Source organism: Chiloscyllium plagiosum, chromosome 13 (genome assembly GCF_004010195.1).
Source record: "Chiloscyllium plagiosum isolate BGI_BamShark_2017 chromosome 13, ASM401019v2, whole genome shotgun sequence".
Classification (NCBI taxonomy): domain Eukaryota; kingdom Metazoa; phylum Chordata; class Chondrichthyes; order Orectolobiformes; family Hemiscylliidae; genus Chiloscyllium; species Chiloscyllium plagiosum.
The window spans coordinates 19187974-19208290 of record NC_057722.1 but is presented as its reverse complement, the minus strand read 5'-3'; the positions used below and the strand labels follow the sequence as shown (position 1 = coordinate 19208290).

General features: G+C 39.9%; 1 protein-coding gene across 1 annotated transcript; it reads right to left on the bottom strand.

The window, feature by feature from the left end:
* Nucleotides 1-5886: 5886 nt before the first annotated feature.
* Nucleotides 5887-9134, bottom strand: otos (otospiralin). Its single transcript, XM_043702915.1, has 4 exons — nt 9026-9134; nt 8778-8843; nt 8504-8530; nt 5887-6333 (listed from the first exon to the last, which is right to left on the bottom strand). Exons 2-4 carry the CDS (start codon nt 8833-8835, stop codon nt 6104-6106), a joined length of 315 nt encoding a protein of 104 aa, XP_043558850.1. The 5' UTR covers nt 8836-8843; nt 9026-9134; the 3' UTR covers nt 5887-6103.
* Nucleotides 9135-20317: the final 11183 nt, after the last annotated feature.

Genomic DNA, 20317 nt, shown 5'->3' with positions numbered 1-20317 from the left:
CCTCTCCGCCCCCACTCCACTCCGGCCTATCACCCTAACCTTATCACCCTCACCTTAACCTCCTTCCACCTATCGCATTTCCAACGCCCCTCACCCAAGTCCCTCCTCCCTACTTTTTATCTTAGCCTGCTTGGCACACTTTCCTCATTCCTGAAGAAGGGCTCATGCCCGAAACGTCGATTCTCCTGCTCCTTGGATGCTGCCTGACCTGCTGCGCTTTTCCAACAACACATTTTCAGCCCTGGGGATACTTCCCCAGTACTCTAGAAGCTTCCAGTACCATTTGCTTGCCTCTGTAAGATGCTGCCTGACCTGCTGCGCTTTTCCAACAACACATTTTCAGCCCTGGGGATACTTCCCCAGTACTCTAGAAGCTTCCAGTACCATTTGCTTGCCTCTGTAATGCTGGAGTCACACTAGGACCAGGCGCTGCACACTGTGACCCAGTGGGCCCACTCAAACCGCACCTGGCCTACCTCAGACTCCAGCTTTAGAAACTGTGGGAACCATTGTTCCAGAAAGATGACAAGCTGGTCTTCTTCCTCCCATTCGGGAAGCCCCAGCAGCCGGATGTTATTACGATGACCTCGATTTTCGAGGTTGTAGACCTGCTCCTCCAAGGCCTGCACTCAGTTTTTCAGGGCCTGAACCCGACCCACTGAGGACTTGGCCACAGTCTCGGAAGCCGCAGCCCGTTGCTCCACTCCCCACCCCCCCCCTCCCCCGTCCCCAATGTGCTGTCTGAGATGATGGATCTCCAGGTCATGCCTCTGCAGCATGACTAGGATCGATTCAAGCCAGGCCCTGGTCTCTTCCATCGGCGAGTCAATCTTCTCTTGAAGTTTCATGAACTACAAGATCAGGCTTCGCTCTGCAGGTGAGTCTCCTGGAGCGGTCGCTGAGGCCAACGCAGCAGCCACGGGTGTGTCCACTGTTGCGGGGGAGGGTCTCTGCTTAATGCGATCTCCGTGGTCCTTTTCCCTTAGTCATCTTCTAAACTGCACCAAACTGCTTAGAACTGATACTAAAAAATTCTAAGGGTCGGGAGATCGTTATTTCCAACAAATTAAACAGTGAAGGGAGGGTGAGTGCCCCACTTTGTCTGGGTTCTGGTGCAGAGCTCAGCAAAGCACACCTACTGGGTCCACACCATCTTGAATCCCCTGAGTTTCAGTTTCTTAACAGTGGATTCAACAATGTAAAGTGCAGACAGCTGTGGAAGACAAGTATCACATTCACTGCACTGCTCCCCAAGATGAACAAATTTGTTTAAATTGAATTTTCCAAAAATGAACCAAAGCATGCATCACAAAAAAAGACTAAAGTTGTGGATACACTCAATAAAATGTCCTACGTGAGCTTGATACTCAAGATCTTCCTTGTATTCTCACAGCTAAGTTAAACTATCAATGCCAGAACTAAGGGCCAATGGAACAAAACCTGTGTTTCTATCTTGCCATCTCACAAGATCTCAAATTTATTTGCCCTTTCATTGCTGATCCTTGACCATGGGATTGCGTGAATGTCAATGACTGAGGTAACCACAGAGTTAAATCTTTAAAAAAGAGGAGTGATGAAAAAAATCAGTAAAAATACAACTTCCACAGTCAAGACAGAAAACAACTGCTCTTTATGAAAGTATATGGGCCTGATTTACCTCAGCATTCCATTTTGGATCTTTTTTTCCTGGATATGAGGCAAAGGCAAAAGATGCAGAGACCTATTATGAAATTTATCTTCCCCTTTTGCATCTGATGTACATTACCTGTAGCTAAGGACCAAATACTCTCACCTGGATTGAGTTTCCTCTGACCCCTAAACAGTGCAATTTTGTTCCCAGGGCTGAGAAAGAAACACCATGATTGCCTGTAGACAGCATCCAATAAACCTTGAACTTAGCAACCAGTCAAAATTTGTCCGTCTGATTTTGGATGTGCATCTGAAGAAGTGATTCTAAATTAATGAAAAATAGATGACCAATATCACCAAATTGCCGCACTACCCAAAGTAAAAGAGTCATTATTGCTGGTCGTCCAGATAGCAAGACCCCACAGATCCTCGGCCAAAACCAGACGCTCCTATGCAACTGTGCATTGTAACTTAGTCATGTTACCTCCACAGGCTCACCAGCTACATTCTCTAATATACAAATAGGTATGCCCTTGCTCAAAAACATTGAAGGATGAAGGATGTGTTGAGGTGCTGAAGGAAATTACTGGTCACCAAATTTTGAATGTCAAACCAGCCATCTGCCAGTAGAGAGGAATTGAAAGGATTGAGATTAGCTGGGGAGCATTAGAGTTGAGTGTCATTAGCATAGTAAATGGTGACACCATGTCTTCAGTTGATATTTGTTATAGACAACATGGGGATGAAGAAGGGGAGTGGTCTTAGGATAGACTATAAGGGGCTGTGGAGCAAAAGTGTAGCAGTGAGAAAAAATGGTTTAGCTACAATCAAATGCTGAGACTGAAGATTCTTTTGCCAAAGATTCTTCTGTCTTTATTCCCTAGCAGATTAAAATTACTCACTCAGTCAAACTTATTTTTAGTGTAAATCTCAACTAAGAGAAATTTCAGAATATGAAGAGATTTTAATCAGTGTTATTAGTTACAGAATAGACATAAAATAAAATGTCTTTCCCCAGGACTTTTCAGATTAGTAAAATTATCTCAGGAACAAACACACATAAAGGTATATTATTGCAGAAACAATTGTTTAAGTTAACATAGAATTAACCTAAGTTAATTCATTTTAATAATTCCAGGAGTCTGTGTGTTGGTTTTTGAGGGTTTAAGAATGAGATTATGACTTTTAATATTCTCTTATGATTAGATGTTATAAGAATCAATTCTAGATTACATTGTATGAATTCATACTATATTATAGAATGTATAGTAATCAAAGGCAGTTAGAAAATGACAGTTCTACTTTAAACTTACATATAAAAGGAAAGAAAATTGGATATTCAAATTCATACGAGTGACAAAGATATGTATTCATAATCCAGTATGATTTTTTAATACATCACTCAATCTTTAATGGGAATTCAATTTAGAAATCAGTCCTTTCTGTGTTCACCAAAATGGCTCATCTGTGTCTGTCAAGCTGATAGTTCATTTATTCACCTGTTTTTTAAAAATAAATTGTATTTTCTTGATAGCTGTTAAACATAAATTGTTCAAATCTTATAGCACAAAGAGTTCCTGAAGACCATAATAGCCCTTGCACAAGATATCTAATTTGGAATAAAAATAATCTCCTAAAAGCATGATTGGCAATGATAGTAAAACCATTTCACACTTCCCTCTGTCAGCAATACTATCTGAGAACTTGCTTCTGACAAAGTTCCAATTTCCCATGTTGTTTAGATTCTGTTTTAATCTTAACATATTCATTGCTGTGATAATTTGACGATTTTCTTTACACTTTGAAAACCTGGTCATACAATGGCTGCCTGTTGAATATCCTAACTGGAATGCATACTCGGCTTATCTGAAAATGTTTCACCACTGATGTTCATCATTGAGCACAAACATTTACAAAGCTTTACTGGGAAAGATTTGTAAAGTTGTAGTTTTAAACTGTTAAAGATATTTCAGTTTCTGCCTATGAAACAGATTCCTCAAACAGGACCTCAGAAAGGAGTGTATTAATAGATGCCTGACCATTTAGTGCACTGACCCCATCCAAACTTGCAGCTTCAGAATAAAATGTATCACATAGAAGCAGTAGGTGGTTACCCATTTGGATTACTGTGTTCATTTGTCCAGATCCTAGGGGAAAATTTTTGGTTCACTTGCCAAGTGTGAAACAATGTTCCAGCTCAGCCAAGCGTCCTTGTGGTATCCACCATGATGCTTGAAGAAAGAAAAGATCTATAATTATTAATGTATCACCCCCTTAGAAAAGAAGTCACTGTGACACATTTATACCCAATTGAGTGGAGGTGATGCCATCCCAGCTCTGCTCAGACAAAATAGCATTGGTATATTTTCTGGAATAGTGAGGCTTACGTGGAAACATAGATACAGGAGGAGGCCATTCAGCCCTTCGAGTCTGCCTCACCATTCAATATGATCATGGCTGATCATGCAATTTCAGTATCCCATTCCCACTTTCTCTCCCTAACTCTTGATCCCTTTAGCCACAAGTGTCATGTCCAGCTCCCTTTTGAATATATCCAATGAACTAGCCACAACAGTTTTATGTGGGAGAGAATTCTACAGGTTTACAACTCTCTGAGTGAAGGTATTCTTCCTCATCTCAGTTCTGAATGGCTTACCCCTTATTTTTAGACTGAGGCTTGAGAGTCATCTTAAGCAATGTGGGCAAATGAATGAAGCAATCCTAATTGGTAACCACCTATTGATTCTCTGTAACACATATTATTCTGGTGCTGCAAGGTTAAATAGGGTCAGTGCACTAAATGGTCATGCACCTATAAATAATTTCAACTCAGAAGTCCTGTTCAAAGAATCTATAACAATAATGTATGACAATGAAACTGTTTTTTGCATGCTTTCCTAAATTATACTGAACTAATACAGCCAGATGCACAAGCATTTTTCTTCTGTTCCTAGTAAGTTCCTTATTCACAATGTACATTTTGGCATTCACGGTCACTGCTATCGTGTATCTCCCCATAATACATTACACTGGTCAGATTCTAAAAGAGATTCCCTATAGATTTTGTTTATTTAAAATAGCTAGAGTGATTGAGGAAATTTAGAAACCTTATTATTTATGGAAATTTATGGGAAGAAACACTGCAACAGTGACTGGGAATAGTAAGATGTAAATTGTGAATAAGGCACTAGTGAGGAACCGGAGAAAATGCCAGAGTGCACATCATCTTGCAGTATTAGGTCAGTATAAATTTAGGAAATTTTACAATGAAGAGCACCAATGCAGGGTTTTGCTCTGGATTCATAGTTCAGCAGAATAATCTTAAAATAAAGGCTTTATTTAGAGCACTAGAAATTGTAATGTGTATTAATATATTAGAACAAAAATGCTTTTTAATAGCTTGACATCACGGGAAGAGTTATTCAGGTAAATTGTGCAGTGGTTGGTGAATTGATATCAAGAATGGAGGGCAATTAGATTGCACTTTTTTCACTTACAGATATTTTAATATATTTACACTTTATCATAGAATCCCTACAGTGTGGAAACAGGCCATTAGACCCAACAAGTCCACACTGACCCTCTGAAGAGTATTCCAACCAACCCCTATTATTTTGCATTGCCCCTGAATGATGCACCTAACCTACACATCGCTGAACACTATGGGCAATTTAGCATGGCCAATTCACCTAACCTGCACATCTTTGAACTGTGGGGGGAAACTGGAGCACCTAGAGGAAACCCACGCAGACACAGGGAGAATGTGAAAACTCCACACAGACAGTCAGCTGAGGCTGGAATTGAACCCAAGTCCCTGGTGCTGCAAGGAAACAGTGCTAACCACCAAGGCATGTGCCACCCACCACTGTGGTATAATTCCAGATGTCACCAAATCCCAAATGTAGTTCTTTAGCAAATCAAATCCCATTCTATGTTATGAAAGGGAACCGTCCTTCCATTTAAAATAAACAAAATAGAGCATTCCTGGTTTTCTCATTATAATAAGGAGCGCAATTTTACATTGATTCAATAGGCATTTATGTTTGAATTCAATTAGTCATATAGACATAAATCAGTCTATGCACAATAAACTCTGAATTTATGACATTGTATATTTAAAAAGAAATTGGGCCTATTTGAAAAATTCATACAAATATTCAACTATTACAGCAACCTCACCTCCCCATTACCCACGCTAAAGCACAACAATTTTAAGTGACAGAAACAAAAATAAACCATTTCTTTCCAAAATATAATGAGGATGCATAATGTGAGAGAAGCTTTTAATACAATGCAAGCAAATTCTGTAACAGGATTATATATAAGGGATCATACAATTAATCCCTATTTAGTTGCACCAGATAGATAAAGCAGATTATAATGTTACAATAATTCAGATCTAATGTAATTCACTGAAATTCTACTTGTTTACATGTTAAACCAAATGGCATCAACTCATTGTATCTTTTCTTCCCTATTCATCTGCTTCCTTTGCAATCTCGACTTGTACTTCTTGTTGTATTTCTGGTTGCTCTGGAGTGTCATAGCCCATGGTATTCCCTATAGGGAAATGAGCATAGAAAATGTGTGCCAGTTGCTGGATCCTTTCGTAGTCTCCAATGCTTCGGAAATATTCCACATATCTCCAGAAATCAGTTGTGGAGTAAGGCCAATAAGGAGGGCTTCGTTTTTCCACATGGTGAGCTACATATGGAGGGAAAATCCACAAATGGGTGCTTCTGACACACAAATACAATATGTATTTGCCACTAAAACACAATATGATAATGTAGGCAACCAAGCTATTGTATGCTACATTATTGGCAATACAAATATAATCCATATAAATTGATTTCTGAAAATTAATATATTAATATATTTTCATTATAGTACAGATACTCATCATAAAAAAACTTTAGATGAAATGCAGATACATTGAAATAATACCATAAATGTAAAACAGGCATATTCATAACTAAATCATGTATGAATTTAAATAATAAGTTTAAATAATCTACAAATGCATAACATTTCCTGATATCAGTAAATAAGCACAAATACGCACAGTAAATAAGCACATTCTAATATCACCATTTTTTGTTACATATACATTCCTTAGCTTCTATTACTTTGGAAATTGACTATTAATTATATCCAAACTAATTAGGACTTGATGAAAACCACACATTGCTTTATAATTACATTTAACTTGTGTGATCCATACACGGAGCATTGTAAGTATTTTATCAATGTTGCCACAGAAAATAAAACTATAAGATATAGGAGCAGAAATTAGGCCATTCAGCCTATTGAGTCTGCTCCACCATTCAATCATGGCTGATAAGTTTCTCAACCCCACTCTCCTGCTTTCTCCTCATAACCCTTGATCCCCTTTACAATCAAGAACCTGTCTATCTCAGTCTTAAGTATACTCAATGACCTGGCCTCCATAGCCTTCTGTGGCAGTGAGTTCCATAGATTCACCACTCTCTGACTGAAGAAACTTCTCCTTATCTCCATTCGAACAGGTCTTCCCTTTACTCTACGGCTATGCCCTCGGGTCCTAGTCTCTCCTATCAATGGAAACATCTTACCAACATCTGGTCTGTCCAGGCCATTCAGTACAGAGGAACTTTGATTATCTGGCAGTCGATTGTCCGGCATTCCATTAACCATATCAAAATTCTCCCCATCCATGTCCTTCAAATAGCCCGCTCATCCTTCTAAACTCCATCAAGTATAGACCCAGAGTCCTCAAACATTCCTCATATGTTGAGCTTTTCATTTCTGGGACCATTCTCGTGAATCTTCTCTGAACATGCTCCAGGGCCAGTACATCTTTCTTGAGATATAGGGCCCAAAACTGCTCAAAATACTCCAAATATGGCCTGGCCAGAGCCGTATAGAGCTTCAGAAGTACATGCCTGCTTTTATATTCAAGTCCTCTCAAAATAAATGCCATTATTGCATTTGCCTTCCTAACTACTGACTCAACCTGCAGGTTTACCTTGAGAGAATCATGGACAAAAGCTCCCTAGTCTCTTTGCACTTCCAACTTCTGAATTTTTCTCCCCATTTACAAAATAGTCCATGCCTCCATCTTTCCTACCAAAGTGTATGATCTCACATATTCCCACGTTGTACTCCATCTGCCACTTCTTTACCCACTCTCCTAACCTGCTCAAATCCTTCTGCAGCCTCCCTGCCTCCTCAATGCTACCTGTCTCTCTACTTAGCTTTGTATCATCAGTAAACTTAGTCAGAATGCCCTCAGTCCCTTCACCTAGTTCGTTAATGAATAAAGTGAAAAGTTGGAGTCCCAACACTGAGCCTTGCAGAACACCACTTGTCACTGGCGGCCACTCTGAGAAGGACCCTTTTATCCCCACTCCCTGCTTTCTGCCAGACAGCCAGCAGACTTCTATCCATGCTAGCACCTTGCTTCTAACCCCATGGGCACTTACCTTTCGCATTTGGCTCCTGTGTGTCAAGTATATTTGACATTTTACTTCAACTAACCTTTTATTACCTGCCAGCTTTTCATGCCCATGCAGTCATTCAAGCTATCCCCTATACAGATGCCCATTTGTATTCACCTTCCTGTGCTTTAAGCTTTCTTCTGAGGTGTAAATAATTTATTTTTCCTCTAAATCTAAAGGACCTTCAATTTACCTCTTTTGGATGTGAATCTCATTCCTGTTTTTTCTAATCTTTATTTTCTACTTGTAATAACTCTTAAATAATCCATGAATTTATTCCAAATTACATTTCAATGCTGGATTATTACAGCAAATGTAATATCAGTTATACAATTAAAAAACTCACTGGAATAAAACAAAACATATAGTATACATAGAATGTCAATTTTTTTTACCATCCGACTGTCGGATTACACTGGCATCTGCAAATAAATAAATGGAGACATGATCAGAATTCAGCCTCACACAACTCACAAAGAGCTTTTCATAGCCCTGATACAAAAAAACTTCACTTGAGCACTGCCAACACGGCATTTTCAACATTCATCTAGGTTACCGAACAAAATTAAAATCACCTTAAAGTATTTTAAAATGTCAACATTAGCTTTTCGAGCTCATAGCAATTTTGAAATTATAAAAAGTTTTGCAGCTAGATTTTACAAAACTTACCAGTTAGGATGTTGAGGAGGACAAATATAAACAGCCCAACATAGACAAACCACTTCATTTTGACTACTAAAAAAAAATTAGACATTTAATCAGTCACATCTTATTCAAATATTTAGCAGTGATTACAAATTAAACATTTTATGTGCTTTGCTAACAAATTTGCTAGTTTCAAACAAAATTTTATTTTGTTTACAGATCTATGATTCAATTTCTACTTAAAGATTTTTAAACAGAGCTTTGATACTTACATATGTTTTAAGGAATTGCAGTGATTGAAAGCAAGGCTTCAAAATAAAATTGAGCTTCAGACTTTGAACGCACTCCTGGCTAGCTGTGGGGCAAAATGTTTAAATTGGCATGGCCTAAATGACATGAAGAAAAAAACGTCACTTCTCTTGCTTGAAGATTTTTATAATGTACCCTTTCTATGAACAAACTCAGATAGTTTTTTTTTAAATCTAATGGCGCCCTCTTAAGTTCAAGCAGGAAAGGAACATTTATAAGAAGGAATAGAACTTCACAGTATTTTAATGGCATGAATTTTACTGGAGTATGGCATCTCAGAGTATTTCTCATTAGTTAGAATTGTTCATGCACATTTACATTTTAAACATGAGATTTGAAATTGTTGACAATTTGCTTCCAGCAATGACTTCCCAAGCACGAAAGCTTACCTCCTTAGTCTGTTTGTTATCAGCAAACATTTCAGAGATAGGACAGAATAAATGTTTTGATATTTTCCTGTTAACGGACTGGTCCACAGCTTCTAGCATAAATGTGGTTTATTTGCAGAAAACGGTCAAGAAGGAATTAGTGATTGTAACAAGGTCAGCCAGATGGACTTCATAGAATATGAGTTGCCTAGTTTGGGCTGGTCCCATGAGGGAGCTCTGGCTGACAGATAAAAATATCCTGTCACTCTGACAGCTGGCTCTGAGGGAGCTGGATCAGGGTCACAGACTTTCCATGTGTAAATAAATGGTGACTTGGTGATGGGATACGACCTCTAAGAAGTTATTTCAAATGATTTTATCTCTCCCCTCAGATTTATGGTGCTGAACAGGATGGACAAAATCCTTACTGAGACATGCCAACCAGATATCCTAAATTAATCTGATCCCATTTGCCAGCATATGGCCATTATCCTTCTAAACCTATTCATGTACCCATCCAGATATCTTTTAAATGTTGTAATTGTACCAGCCTCCACCACTTCCTCTGGCAGCTTATTCCATATACGCTCCACTATATGCATGAAAATTTGCCCCTTGGGTCCCTTTTAAATCTTTTCCCTCTCATCTTAAACCTATGCCCTCTGGTTTTGGACTCCCCTACCCTGGGAAAAAGACCTTGGCTATTCACCTTATCCATGCCCCTCGTGATTTTATAAACCTCTATGAACAACTTTGGAGAATTTGGAGAGCTTCAAAATTTGAAACCTGTTTTGGGGATACTAGGATTTGAGTTATGATTAGGCAGTGAGATTTTTCCTCTCAGCTTCAAATTGTTTTGTTTTCCATCTCTATACACGTGCAGTCCTAATTCCAGCTTTTGTTGCTTAAACTCCCCGTCTGTCGCTAGCTTTTTCTCTGGCTAATCTTTCTTCTCTCTGAATTGGTGTTTCTACCTCCGTTTCTCTGGTTTTAAACTCCAACACTGTTTATAATTTTTCCAGGTCCAATTAAGCTGAAACAAACAGGCCAGGTTCTGATTCAATTTCTGCTCTCTATTCTGACACTGGGTTGAATTCAAAATGCTCAGTCAGAATTCTCAAGAATCCCTGCCTGTCTGTCTTGTTAGGGGTTTGAATCCGACTTTTATAGTAATGGCTTTTAAATGGTTCATATCGAACGAGTATAACTTCTGAATCCTCATGATCAATTTGAATCCTCATGATCAATGGCCAGTTAGCCTTACATTCATCATTAGGATAAATGCTGGAATATTTTTAAGGAAGAAAAAGCAGGACAAAACCTGGAAAAATGGTGCATTGAGAACAACCTAGCTCTCAATGCCGGCAAAACCAAGGACCTCATTATTGACTTTCGACGGGATGTTATTCATGCTCCCTATCCCGGCCTCATTCCCCCACCCCACCCACACACACACATTAACAGCACAGAGATGGAATGAGTGGAGAGTGTCAAGCTCCTGGGAGTGGTCATCAACAACAAGCTTTCTTGGACTCTTCATGTGGCCGCACTGGTTACAAAGGCCCAACAACGTCTCTTCATTCTCATGCAGCTGAGGAAATTTGGCATGACGGCGAATAACCTTGCCATCTTTTATAGGTGCACCATCAAGAGCATTCTGTCTGGATGTATCACTACCTGGTACAGCAACTGTACCATTCAAGATCAGAGACAGTTACAGGGAGTGGTGAACTTGGCCCGGACAATCACAAAGGCCAACCTCCCATCTGTAGAATCCAAATACCAGGCCCGCTGTCAAGGAAAGGCCACCAGTATTCTCAAAGATTCATCCCACCCTGGCAAAGTTTTTCTACAGCCTTTACCATCGGAGAGAAGGTACAGAAGCCTGAACACACCCACCAGCCGGTTTCGAAATAGTTTCTACCCTACTGTTGTTAGAATACTGAATGGACTCACAAACCCTTAGCATTTGTCTGTACCTGTGTTTTTGTTTTGCCACTGTTTACCTATTATTTCCTTATCTATGCTAGTTAACTATGTGATCTGCCTGTATTGTGTGCAAGACAAAGCTTTTCACTGTGCCTCGGTACCCGTGACAATAAATTCAATTCAATTCAATTCAATTCAATTTAGACAAGCTTAATGCAATCAAACAATGCAACATGGTTTTGTGAAAGTGAAATCATGCTTGGCAGATTTGCTAGAGTTCTTTGAGGATGTAACAAGCAGTGTTGATAAGTCAGAAATTGTAGACATAGTGCATTTGGACTTCCAGAAGGGAGTCAATGAGATGCCACCTAAAAGGTTACTGCACAAGATAGCTGCTCATAACATTGAGAATGATGTATTAACATGAATTGAGGGTTGGTTAGCACAGAGAAGACAGAGAGTCAGGCTTGATGAGTCTTTTCAGGTCAGAAAGACTAAACTAGTGAAGGGCCACATGGTTCAATCCATGGGCCTCGATTGTTTACTATTTATATTAACAACTTAGTGGAGGGGGAGGAGTATTGGATCCAAATTGGCCAATGATAATAAAAATAGATGGAGGGCATTCTGTGATGGGGACATAAAGAATCTTCAAGGGGATAGAAATAGTGTGAGTGAGTGGGCAAAAACTTTGCAGATAGGGTTTGAGGGCTTAATGAATGCCCGAAACATTGATTCTCCTGCTCCTCAGATGCTGCCTGACCTGCTGTGCTTTTCCAGCACCACCATTGACCCTGATCTCCAGCATCTGCAGTCCTCACTTTCTCCTAGATAGGGTTTAATGCAGACCAGTTTATTGCATGCATTTTGGTAGGAAGAATCAAAAGGCCAATGCTTAAATGGAAAGAGATTTCAAAAAAAGTTCTGTGCAGAGGGACCTGAATGTTTTTGTGCATGAAACACAAAATATTAACATGCAGGTGCAGCAAAATTGGAGTTTAAAAATAGGAATAGTTCCTATTCCTAGTTAATAGTTAATAGAGACATACAAGATAATCAGAGGGTTAGATAGGGTGGACAGGGAGAGCCTTTTTTCAAGCATGGGGAAGGCAAACATGAGGGGACAGAGCTTTAAAGTGAGGGGAGATAGGTATAAGACAGATGTCAGAGGTAGTTTCTTTACTTTAGTAGTAAGGATATGGAATGCATTGCCTGCAATGGCAGTAGATTCGCCAAGTTTAAGTTCATTTAAGTCTTCATTGGACAGGAAAGTGGATGTAAATGGAATAGTGTAGATGGATGAGCTTCAGATTTGTAAGACAGGGCAGCGCAACATCAGGAGCCAAAGGGCCTGTACTGCGCTGTAATGTTCTATAATTGTACAGAGTATGGTGAGGCTGCACCTAGAACACCATCTGTAAGTTTGGTCCCGAGATTTAAGAAAGGATATATTGGTGCTTAAGACTGTTCAAAGGAGACTGACTAGGCTGATCGCTGGGATGGAGAGGATTAATTATCAAGAACAGTTGAACAGGTTGGGCCTTTATTAATTAAAGTTTAGAAGAATGAGGAATGATCTTATAGAAACAGGCAATATGGTAGATGGTAAGGTGATGTTTCCACTAGTAGGGGAATCTTGAACTTGTACCAGTTAGAGAATAAGGGAAAATTATTTTAAAACTGAAATGCAAAGGTATTCCTTTTCCCAGAAGATAGTCAATGTCTGGAATTCTCCAAACCAGAGAGTTGTGCAGACTGGATATGAAATTATGTAAAGAGGAGATGGATAGATTTTGAGTTAAGGACTGTGAGGAGCTGGTATGAAGGAGGAATTGAGTTCAGAGGCAGATTAGCCTTGATCTTTTAGATGTGGAGGTGCAGAGTTGGACGAGGTCAAAAACCACATGATACCAGTTTATAGCCCAGAAGGTTTATTTGAAAACACAAGCTTTCGGATCCCCCGTTCCTTCTTCTTGTGCTAGTGAGAGAGGAGACATCAGACAAGAATTTATAAATAAAAGATCAAAGTGATTTATAAAATGCCATATTGACGACTGTCTACAAATTGTATGCTTTTTTAACAAGATAGATTGTATCTGCTAATACAAATCTGCAGGTACAAATTCACCCGATAGATTTATATGCGTGTGTGTGAGAGAGAGAGAGCGAAAGAGTGTGTGTGCTGGAGAGAGTGTGCGCAAGTCTGGTGTGTATGTGTGTGAGAGAGAGAGAGCGAAAGAGTGTGTGTGCTGGAGAGTGTGTGCGCAAGTCTGAAGGAGTATATGTGTGTGAGAGTGTGCGTATGTAAGAGGGTGAGTGTGAGAGAGAGTGTGTATGAGAGAGAGTCTGTGTGACTGTGTTTTTATGAGAGTATGTGTGTAGGTGTGGGCATGTGTGTGTGCATGTGACAGAGTGTATAGTGAGGTGGGGCCACCTGTAGTGTGAAGTGAACTGAAGATCCCGGTTGAGGCCATCCTCATGGCTCTTGGCTATCATCGACTTGGCATTGCTGCATGTCCTGAGGTCTGCCTTGGAAGACATTGTCCAAAGATCCAAGGCCGAATGTCCTTGATTGCTGAAGTGTTCCCCCACTGGAAGCGAACATCCCTGTTTGGCAATTGTTGTGCAATGTCCATGCATCCATTTTCACTGTGTCTGCATGGTCTTGCCAACATACCATGCCTCGGGTATGTTTGTTCAAAAAGCACACAATTTATAAACAGTCAATCAATGTGGCATTTTATAAATTCCTACTTTGGATGCAAAACCAGTCTGATTCCAGGTTAAGACACAGACAGATTCTAAACAAGGCTTCACACATAAAATGCATTGTCTGACCTGAGATGTTTCCTCTTTTATACTGATAAAACTTTAAGTTATCTCCAGGCAGTGACTTGAAAGAAATTCTGGGATTAATCGAAACCTGCATCTACATTCTAACAGATTGAAGATTTAATAGCCATCTTAGGTTTGTCCAATACATTCGCATCAGCTGTAGGACCCTTTGATCTTTTACTTCTAAATTCTGTGTCTGATGTCACCTCTCTCACTAGCACCTCAAGGAGGAGTGAAGCTCTGAAAGCTTGTGTTTTCAAATAAACCTGTTGGACTCTAATCTGTGTTGTGTGATTTTGAAAACAAGATCTCCAGTTTGGTTTTGTGCCTATGCAGAGGAAGTCTGGAGAGGAATGCAGTGCTGTTTGTCGAGGTTCGTCCCGAGCAGCGCCGTGACGCGGGACTCCGTGCTCTACGGCCTGTTCCCCGGGACGCACACCGAGACGAACATCAACTGTGCCTGGAGGATCATCAACTCGGTGGAGGACGCTCTCTGGGTGGTTTGAAACCTGCTGATCTTCCAGCTGAAGGAGTTGACCCCGACTGAGTGTTGCAGACTGGCACATTCCAAGGTCCAGGACTACGTGTTGAGGGACGCGCTGAAGCTTGGGGCAGCTGCCACCAAGGCGCGGTCGGGAAAGACCGCCGTGTAACATCTGCCTGTCTGAGAAGAATAGGGGGCCCATGCAGTCATTTGGGCTCCGCTGACGCCTCAGCTAAATATATGGATATATGATTGATAAATGTACCGACCTGTATATATGAATGATAAATTCTGATCTCTGTATGCAAATGTTTACGTATGTATGGCATGGCCAACTGTACAGACCATCAAAATATTTTATGAATAAAGTATATTTTTGAAATAAAAAAAGTCTCCAGTTTGGTTTTTCAACAGCTTGATTCTGATACTTTACGTCCACTTCCACGTTAATTGCAAATCAAATTCAGCTTGTTTCACAATGGATTAAATCTTAACTTTAAGTTTGAATTTTGGCTTTGCCTTTTCATGTACTGGATTACAATTTCGGTGAAGTTGAGGGTCATCAAAGTAGCTGTATTCTCATTGAATGGCAGAGCAGACATGATGGGCTGAATGGCCTTCCAGATGATTTACACCTGGTCATAGAAATCCTTTTGTCTGTCTGATTTTTCTATCCTAGAGGCCTCCTTCCACCAAAGACACCCTTTCCTCCAGAAAGATTCTGTCCAACTGTTAGTCTACTTTAACTTAAATCTCACAAAATTAAAAAAAGGCGGATTATTTCACAATTCTCTGGCCATACTGTGGGGATATCTGACAATTGGGACTTCATGACCGAAATTGTTCCAACTGACCTGCTCAGTGTCCTACCTCACCAGCGCCACCTGCTGCTGGATGAGCTGTCCCACTCAGCATTCTCTGTTGCCATTGCCACCTGCTAATAGAGGTTCCATTAAACAGTTCCCTGTTTGCCTTTCTGGCAACTACATATGGCACACAGTAACTATATGCTTTATGTTTGTGATTCAGTTATACCATGGTTTTGGGACCTCTGTTGTATGTGACACATGCAGCTCTAGCAAGACCTGATGTCAACCAGTAGGAAATGGTTGGCATGAGTCTTCAAGAACAGTGATGGTGTGGGGGCAGGTAGAAGACCAGCCCCAATTCCCTGATGTCAAAACAATTCTGGGTTACTATACAGGCTGATACAGCATGACTGCATAGAGCAAGGTCAAAACTTCGGAACCCCATCTGCTGACCTTGTAATGTGTTACTCATAGCAGTCATCACGCATGCCTTACAAGGATGCCTGGTTGTCTTTTTGTATGTTCAACTCAAAACCAGATTGTCACTTAAATGGGGGTATCCATCAAGTCCTGAACTACCAGGAAACCCCTGACCATGAAAAGGATTTTTGAGGATAGATAGGGAGAAAGACCAATGTCATGCTAAAGCCTTTCTGACCTTTGTGAAGCAGAGATCCAGATGAGTGAAGAGACATCAATCAGGTCACACTCCTCAGCAAGATTTTGAGAACACTACTACCTTCAAGCTCCCCTCCAAGCCTCAACATCATGCAAACTTGGAAACGTACTGTAATTTCTTCAGTGTCACGGTCTCTTTTCCTAGCAGCATTGTGGGGGTTTACACTAAATGGACTGCAGTAGTTCAAGAAGGCAGCTCACCACCACCTTCTCAAGAGTACCGAAGGTTGAGCAATAAATGCTGGTCCAGCTAATGATGCTCACATCCCTCGTCAACCTTGCTGCCATGATTTGATGCCTGTGCTGTTGAGTCCTGCTGATTACGCCAGAAATGTAACTGAGAATTGAATACACAAATGACCCAAAGTTTATGAAACAGTTTTTTTCTTCCATTGGCAATGGGTAATTACAATCTTGAAAGCATCATTCATTCAATAATGAATGAGTAGTTCTTCAACTATGACCTTCAGAGCACACTACAGCCTCAACCAAGGTTAGTCCATATGGGTTTCTTAAGTGACTAACAACCTTCTTTCACTTGCATACCTTCCTCCACTAGTGTAAACAGACCAGTGTTGCAGTCAGATTTTAACTTTTTATTTGTATATTCCTGGAAGGGCATAAAATAAAAATTATCTGCAAAAAGTTACTTTCTACTGAGAGAGGAGGATAGACAGCCCCTCCCTTCATTATTTCTTCCTATTACCTCTTTCTCTGATTGAAGTTTCTCTGACACCTCACAGGTACAACATTCCATGAATCTCACACAGGACCTTGCCAGACCGCACTGAATTCGCGTCCACAGTCTCTTCTTTTCTATTACACTTTTCTTTTCAAAAACATATTTTTGAATTAAAAGGCTAAACATTTCTGCAGTATTTTGGGATTCCAAACCATTGTCATGACATGTTGAGGGAGAATATTCAGGCTTCTGTACTGTAAGGCCCAGTCATGTAGAGCTGTACATAATTCTTTAAGAAATAGTAAATTGGTTGATGCTTTAACATATCAATAACCCAGTAATCTTTCCAAAGGTAAACGAACCAGCAAACTACATCTCCAAATTCACAATGCTGTGAGATACCTGTGCTCCTATAAATCTGGCTTATTGAGCATCGCCAATATTAACTGGTACATCATTGATGCCACACATCAAACTGCCCAGGCCCTAAATGCTGGAATCCTCTCTATATATGGTTCCACCTCTCTATCCCATTTCCTGTTTCAATACAATCCGAATAAATTATCTGATGACCAAAAATTTGGTTACCTGACTTCATGTCTTTTTAGGTAACATGTTCTGATATGTATAATGTTCCTTTGAAGTGTCTTGAGATATTCTCTATCTTTAATGGCAACATGCAAACATACATTGATGGTATCTGCGTAGTTATTGACTTGCATTTCTTATGCTTCATCCAACACAATTCAGGTTCAGATTAGCAACAGGGAAATAGGAACTGTTGTCAAATCTTTTCTTTCGCACAAATAATGATGAACATATGATTTAAATGTTTTCATATGAAACTAGAGGCAAAAGCCTTGGAATCCATCGAAGTAGGTAGAGGTCTTGATGGGGGATTGGCAGACTCTTTCTGGATGAAGGAACAGGATTGACTAAATAGTTTTCTTATTTTTTATTTAATTTTTGGTTCATTCATTCCTTCACAGCACTTCAACTAATTATAACAGATGTACAAATCAGTTTGAATTCCCTTCCTGCAGAACTAATCTCAAAAGTGTGATCAGAAGGGTAACTTTAAGCTAAGCTGACCAACTAGAAACTTGCATTGATCATATAGACTGGGAATTCAGCCATGTAATAGAGACATAGCGATGTAAAGCATGGAAACAGTTGGTCCAATTTGTCCATGGTGAGCAAATATCCTAAATTAAGCTGTTCTCTTTTGCCAGAATTTGGCCCACATCCCTTTAAACTCTTCCAATTCATTTACCAATATAGATGCCTTTTATATGTTGTAGTTGTATCAGTCTCCACCATTTCCTGTGGCAGTTCATTCCATGCATGTAGCACCCACTGCATGAAAAACCTGCCCCTTAGCTCCCTTTTAAATCTTTCCCTTCACACGTTAAACCTACGGCCTCTCATTTTGGACTCCCCTACCATGGAAAAAGACCTTGTCTATTCATCCTATCCATGCCCCTCATGATTTTCTAAACCTCTATAAGGTCATTCCTCAGCCTTTTACGCTATAAGGAAAACAGCCCTAGACTATTCAGCCTCTCCCTATAGCTCAAATCATCCAACCCTGGCAACACACTTGTAAATCTTTTCTGAACCCTTTCAAGTTACCCCAGATCATGTGGGCAGCACGGTTTCTCAGTGGTTAGTACTGCTGCCTCACAGTGCCAGATTCCTGCCTCCGGCGACTGTCTGTGTGGAGTTTGCTCATTCTCTTCGTGCCTGAGTGGGTTTCCTCCCGCAATCCTAAGATGGGCAGGTCAGGTGAATTGGTCATGCTAAATTGCCCATAGTGTTAGATACATTAGTCAGGGGTAAATGTATGGAAATGGGTCTGGGTAGGTTACTCTTCTGAGGGTCAGTGTAGACTTGTTGGGTCAAAAGGCCTGTTTCCATAGTTTAGGGAATCTAATCAAATCTTTCCTATAGCAGGGAGACCAGAATCAAATGCAGTGTTCCAAATTCTGCATGTTTATCTCACCAGTACAATAAATGGCTGAAGAACCTGGTGAGTGAAATTGAATTACAAATTCAGGCCTGAGGAAACATGGATTTGGAATCCATTTGGAGAAACCACTACAAATGGTTGAAAAATTGGAGCCTTGTTGGAACAGTTGATTCATCTTTAACATTATATTTGTTGAATTGGGTGAAGTGTGAGAAACACGAGCCAATTCTTACCCAACCACCTGAACACATCAACTTATAAATATACAGTACTTGTCATGTAACAAAACATCATAAGAGTCTTCACAGGAATGTTATCAATCAAAATTTAACATGGAGTCACATAAGGAGAAATTAGGTCAGTTGACCCATGTTTGGATAACAGGTTGCTGTGAAGGGAAACAAATCAAGCTCTTAGGACCTGGGCAGCTGAAGAACAGTCAGTACTTTAAGAGCAATTGACTTTGGTGATGATCAACAAGGTAGAATTATAAAAATGTAGCTATCTCACAGAGTTATGCAGCTGGTAATAACAAAGATAGGAATGTGCAAGGCCATTGAGAGATTTGAAAACAAGAATGAGAATTTGAATATCTTGATGTTGCCAGACTAGAAGCCAATGCAGATCAGCAATTGCAAGAGTAATATGTGAATGGGACATAGCTGAGTTAGGGCATGAGTTGCAGATCTTTGTATGACCTCACATGTATTTTCACTGTTCAATTTTAATTAACTTTTAATTTGAAGCTTTGTAAAATATGTTTCATTTCTTAAATTTGTCTGGATGAGTAGAAGAATGGGAAGGTTTTAGAGGGATATGGGCCAAAAGGTGAAAAATGGGACTAGGTCAATTTAGAATATCTGGCCGCCATGGACGAGTTGGATCAAAGGGTCTATATCTGTGCTGTACATCTCAATGCCGTATTATTCATTTCCATAATAAAAGTAGCAATGAGACTTGTAGTGAGACTTGTTTACACTCAAGAAGGCCTTTAATTTCGCAATTGTTAACATAGGCTATTAAGCCAGAGACTATAGAACTTGTGTGGAGACAATAGACAGGTTTAAGCACTTACAATGCATGCACGTATATGCATACACATTTTGTACAATTTATTTTGACCACAGCATTAGAGTGGTTGCAAAATTAGAGTGGTTGCAAAGTAGTTTGTACTTTGATATGGCAATAGAATTTCAATATAAATCTAGTCCGAGGAATTCACACAGAAACCTATGTGTTATTATGAAGCATTCGATGCACTGAGTCACTCCCATATGATCTTAATATTGAAGCTCTGCTACTCTATCAGGTATCTCCACACCTCAAAGGTTTGACCTTTGCGGTAGTCACCCACACATTCAAATTTGCATTGGTTTGACGTTCTCCAGACTTCTGCAACTGAACTGTTCTGCTGTATGGGTTGATGCATTAAGCCACTCTGAATGAGACAGCAACTGCCTCCAAATATTATATTGATTAGATTATCCTTTGCTTGGTTCAT

Excerpts from the sequence above, each read along its gene's own strand:
- otos (XM_043702915.1), bottom strand. The coding sequence starts at position 8,835 with ATGAAGTGGTTTGTCTATGTTGGGCTGTTTATATTTGTCCTCCTCAAC. Across the intron at positions 8,531-8,777 it reads CCTCCTCAACATCCTAACTG|ATGCCAGTGTAATCCGACAG; the intron begins GTAAGTTTTGTA and ends ATTTATTTGCAG. Across the intron at positions 6,334-8,503 it reads TGTAATCCGACAGTCGGATG|CTCACCATGTGGAAAAACGA; the intron begins GTAAAAAAAATT and ends CTCCATATGTAG.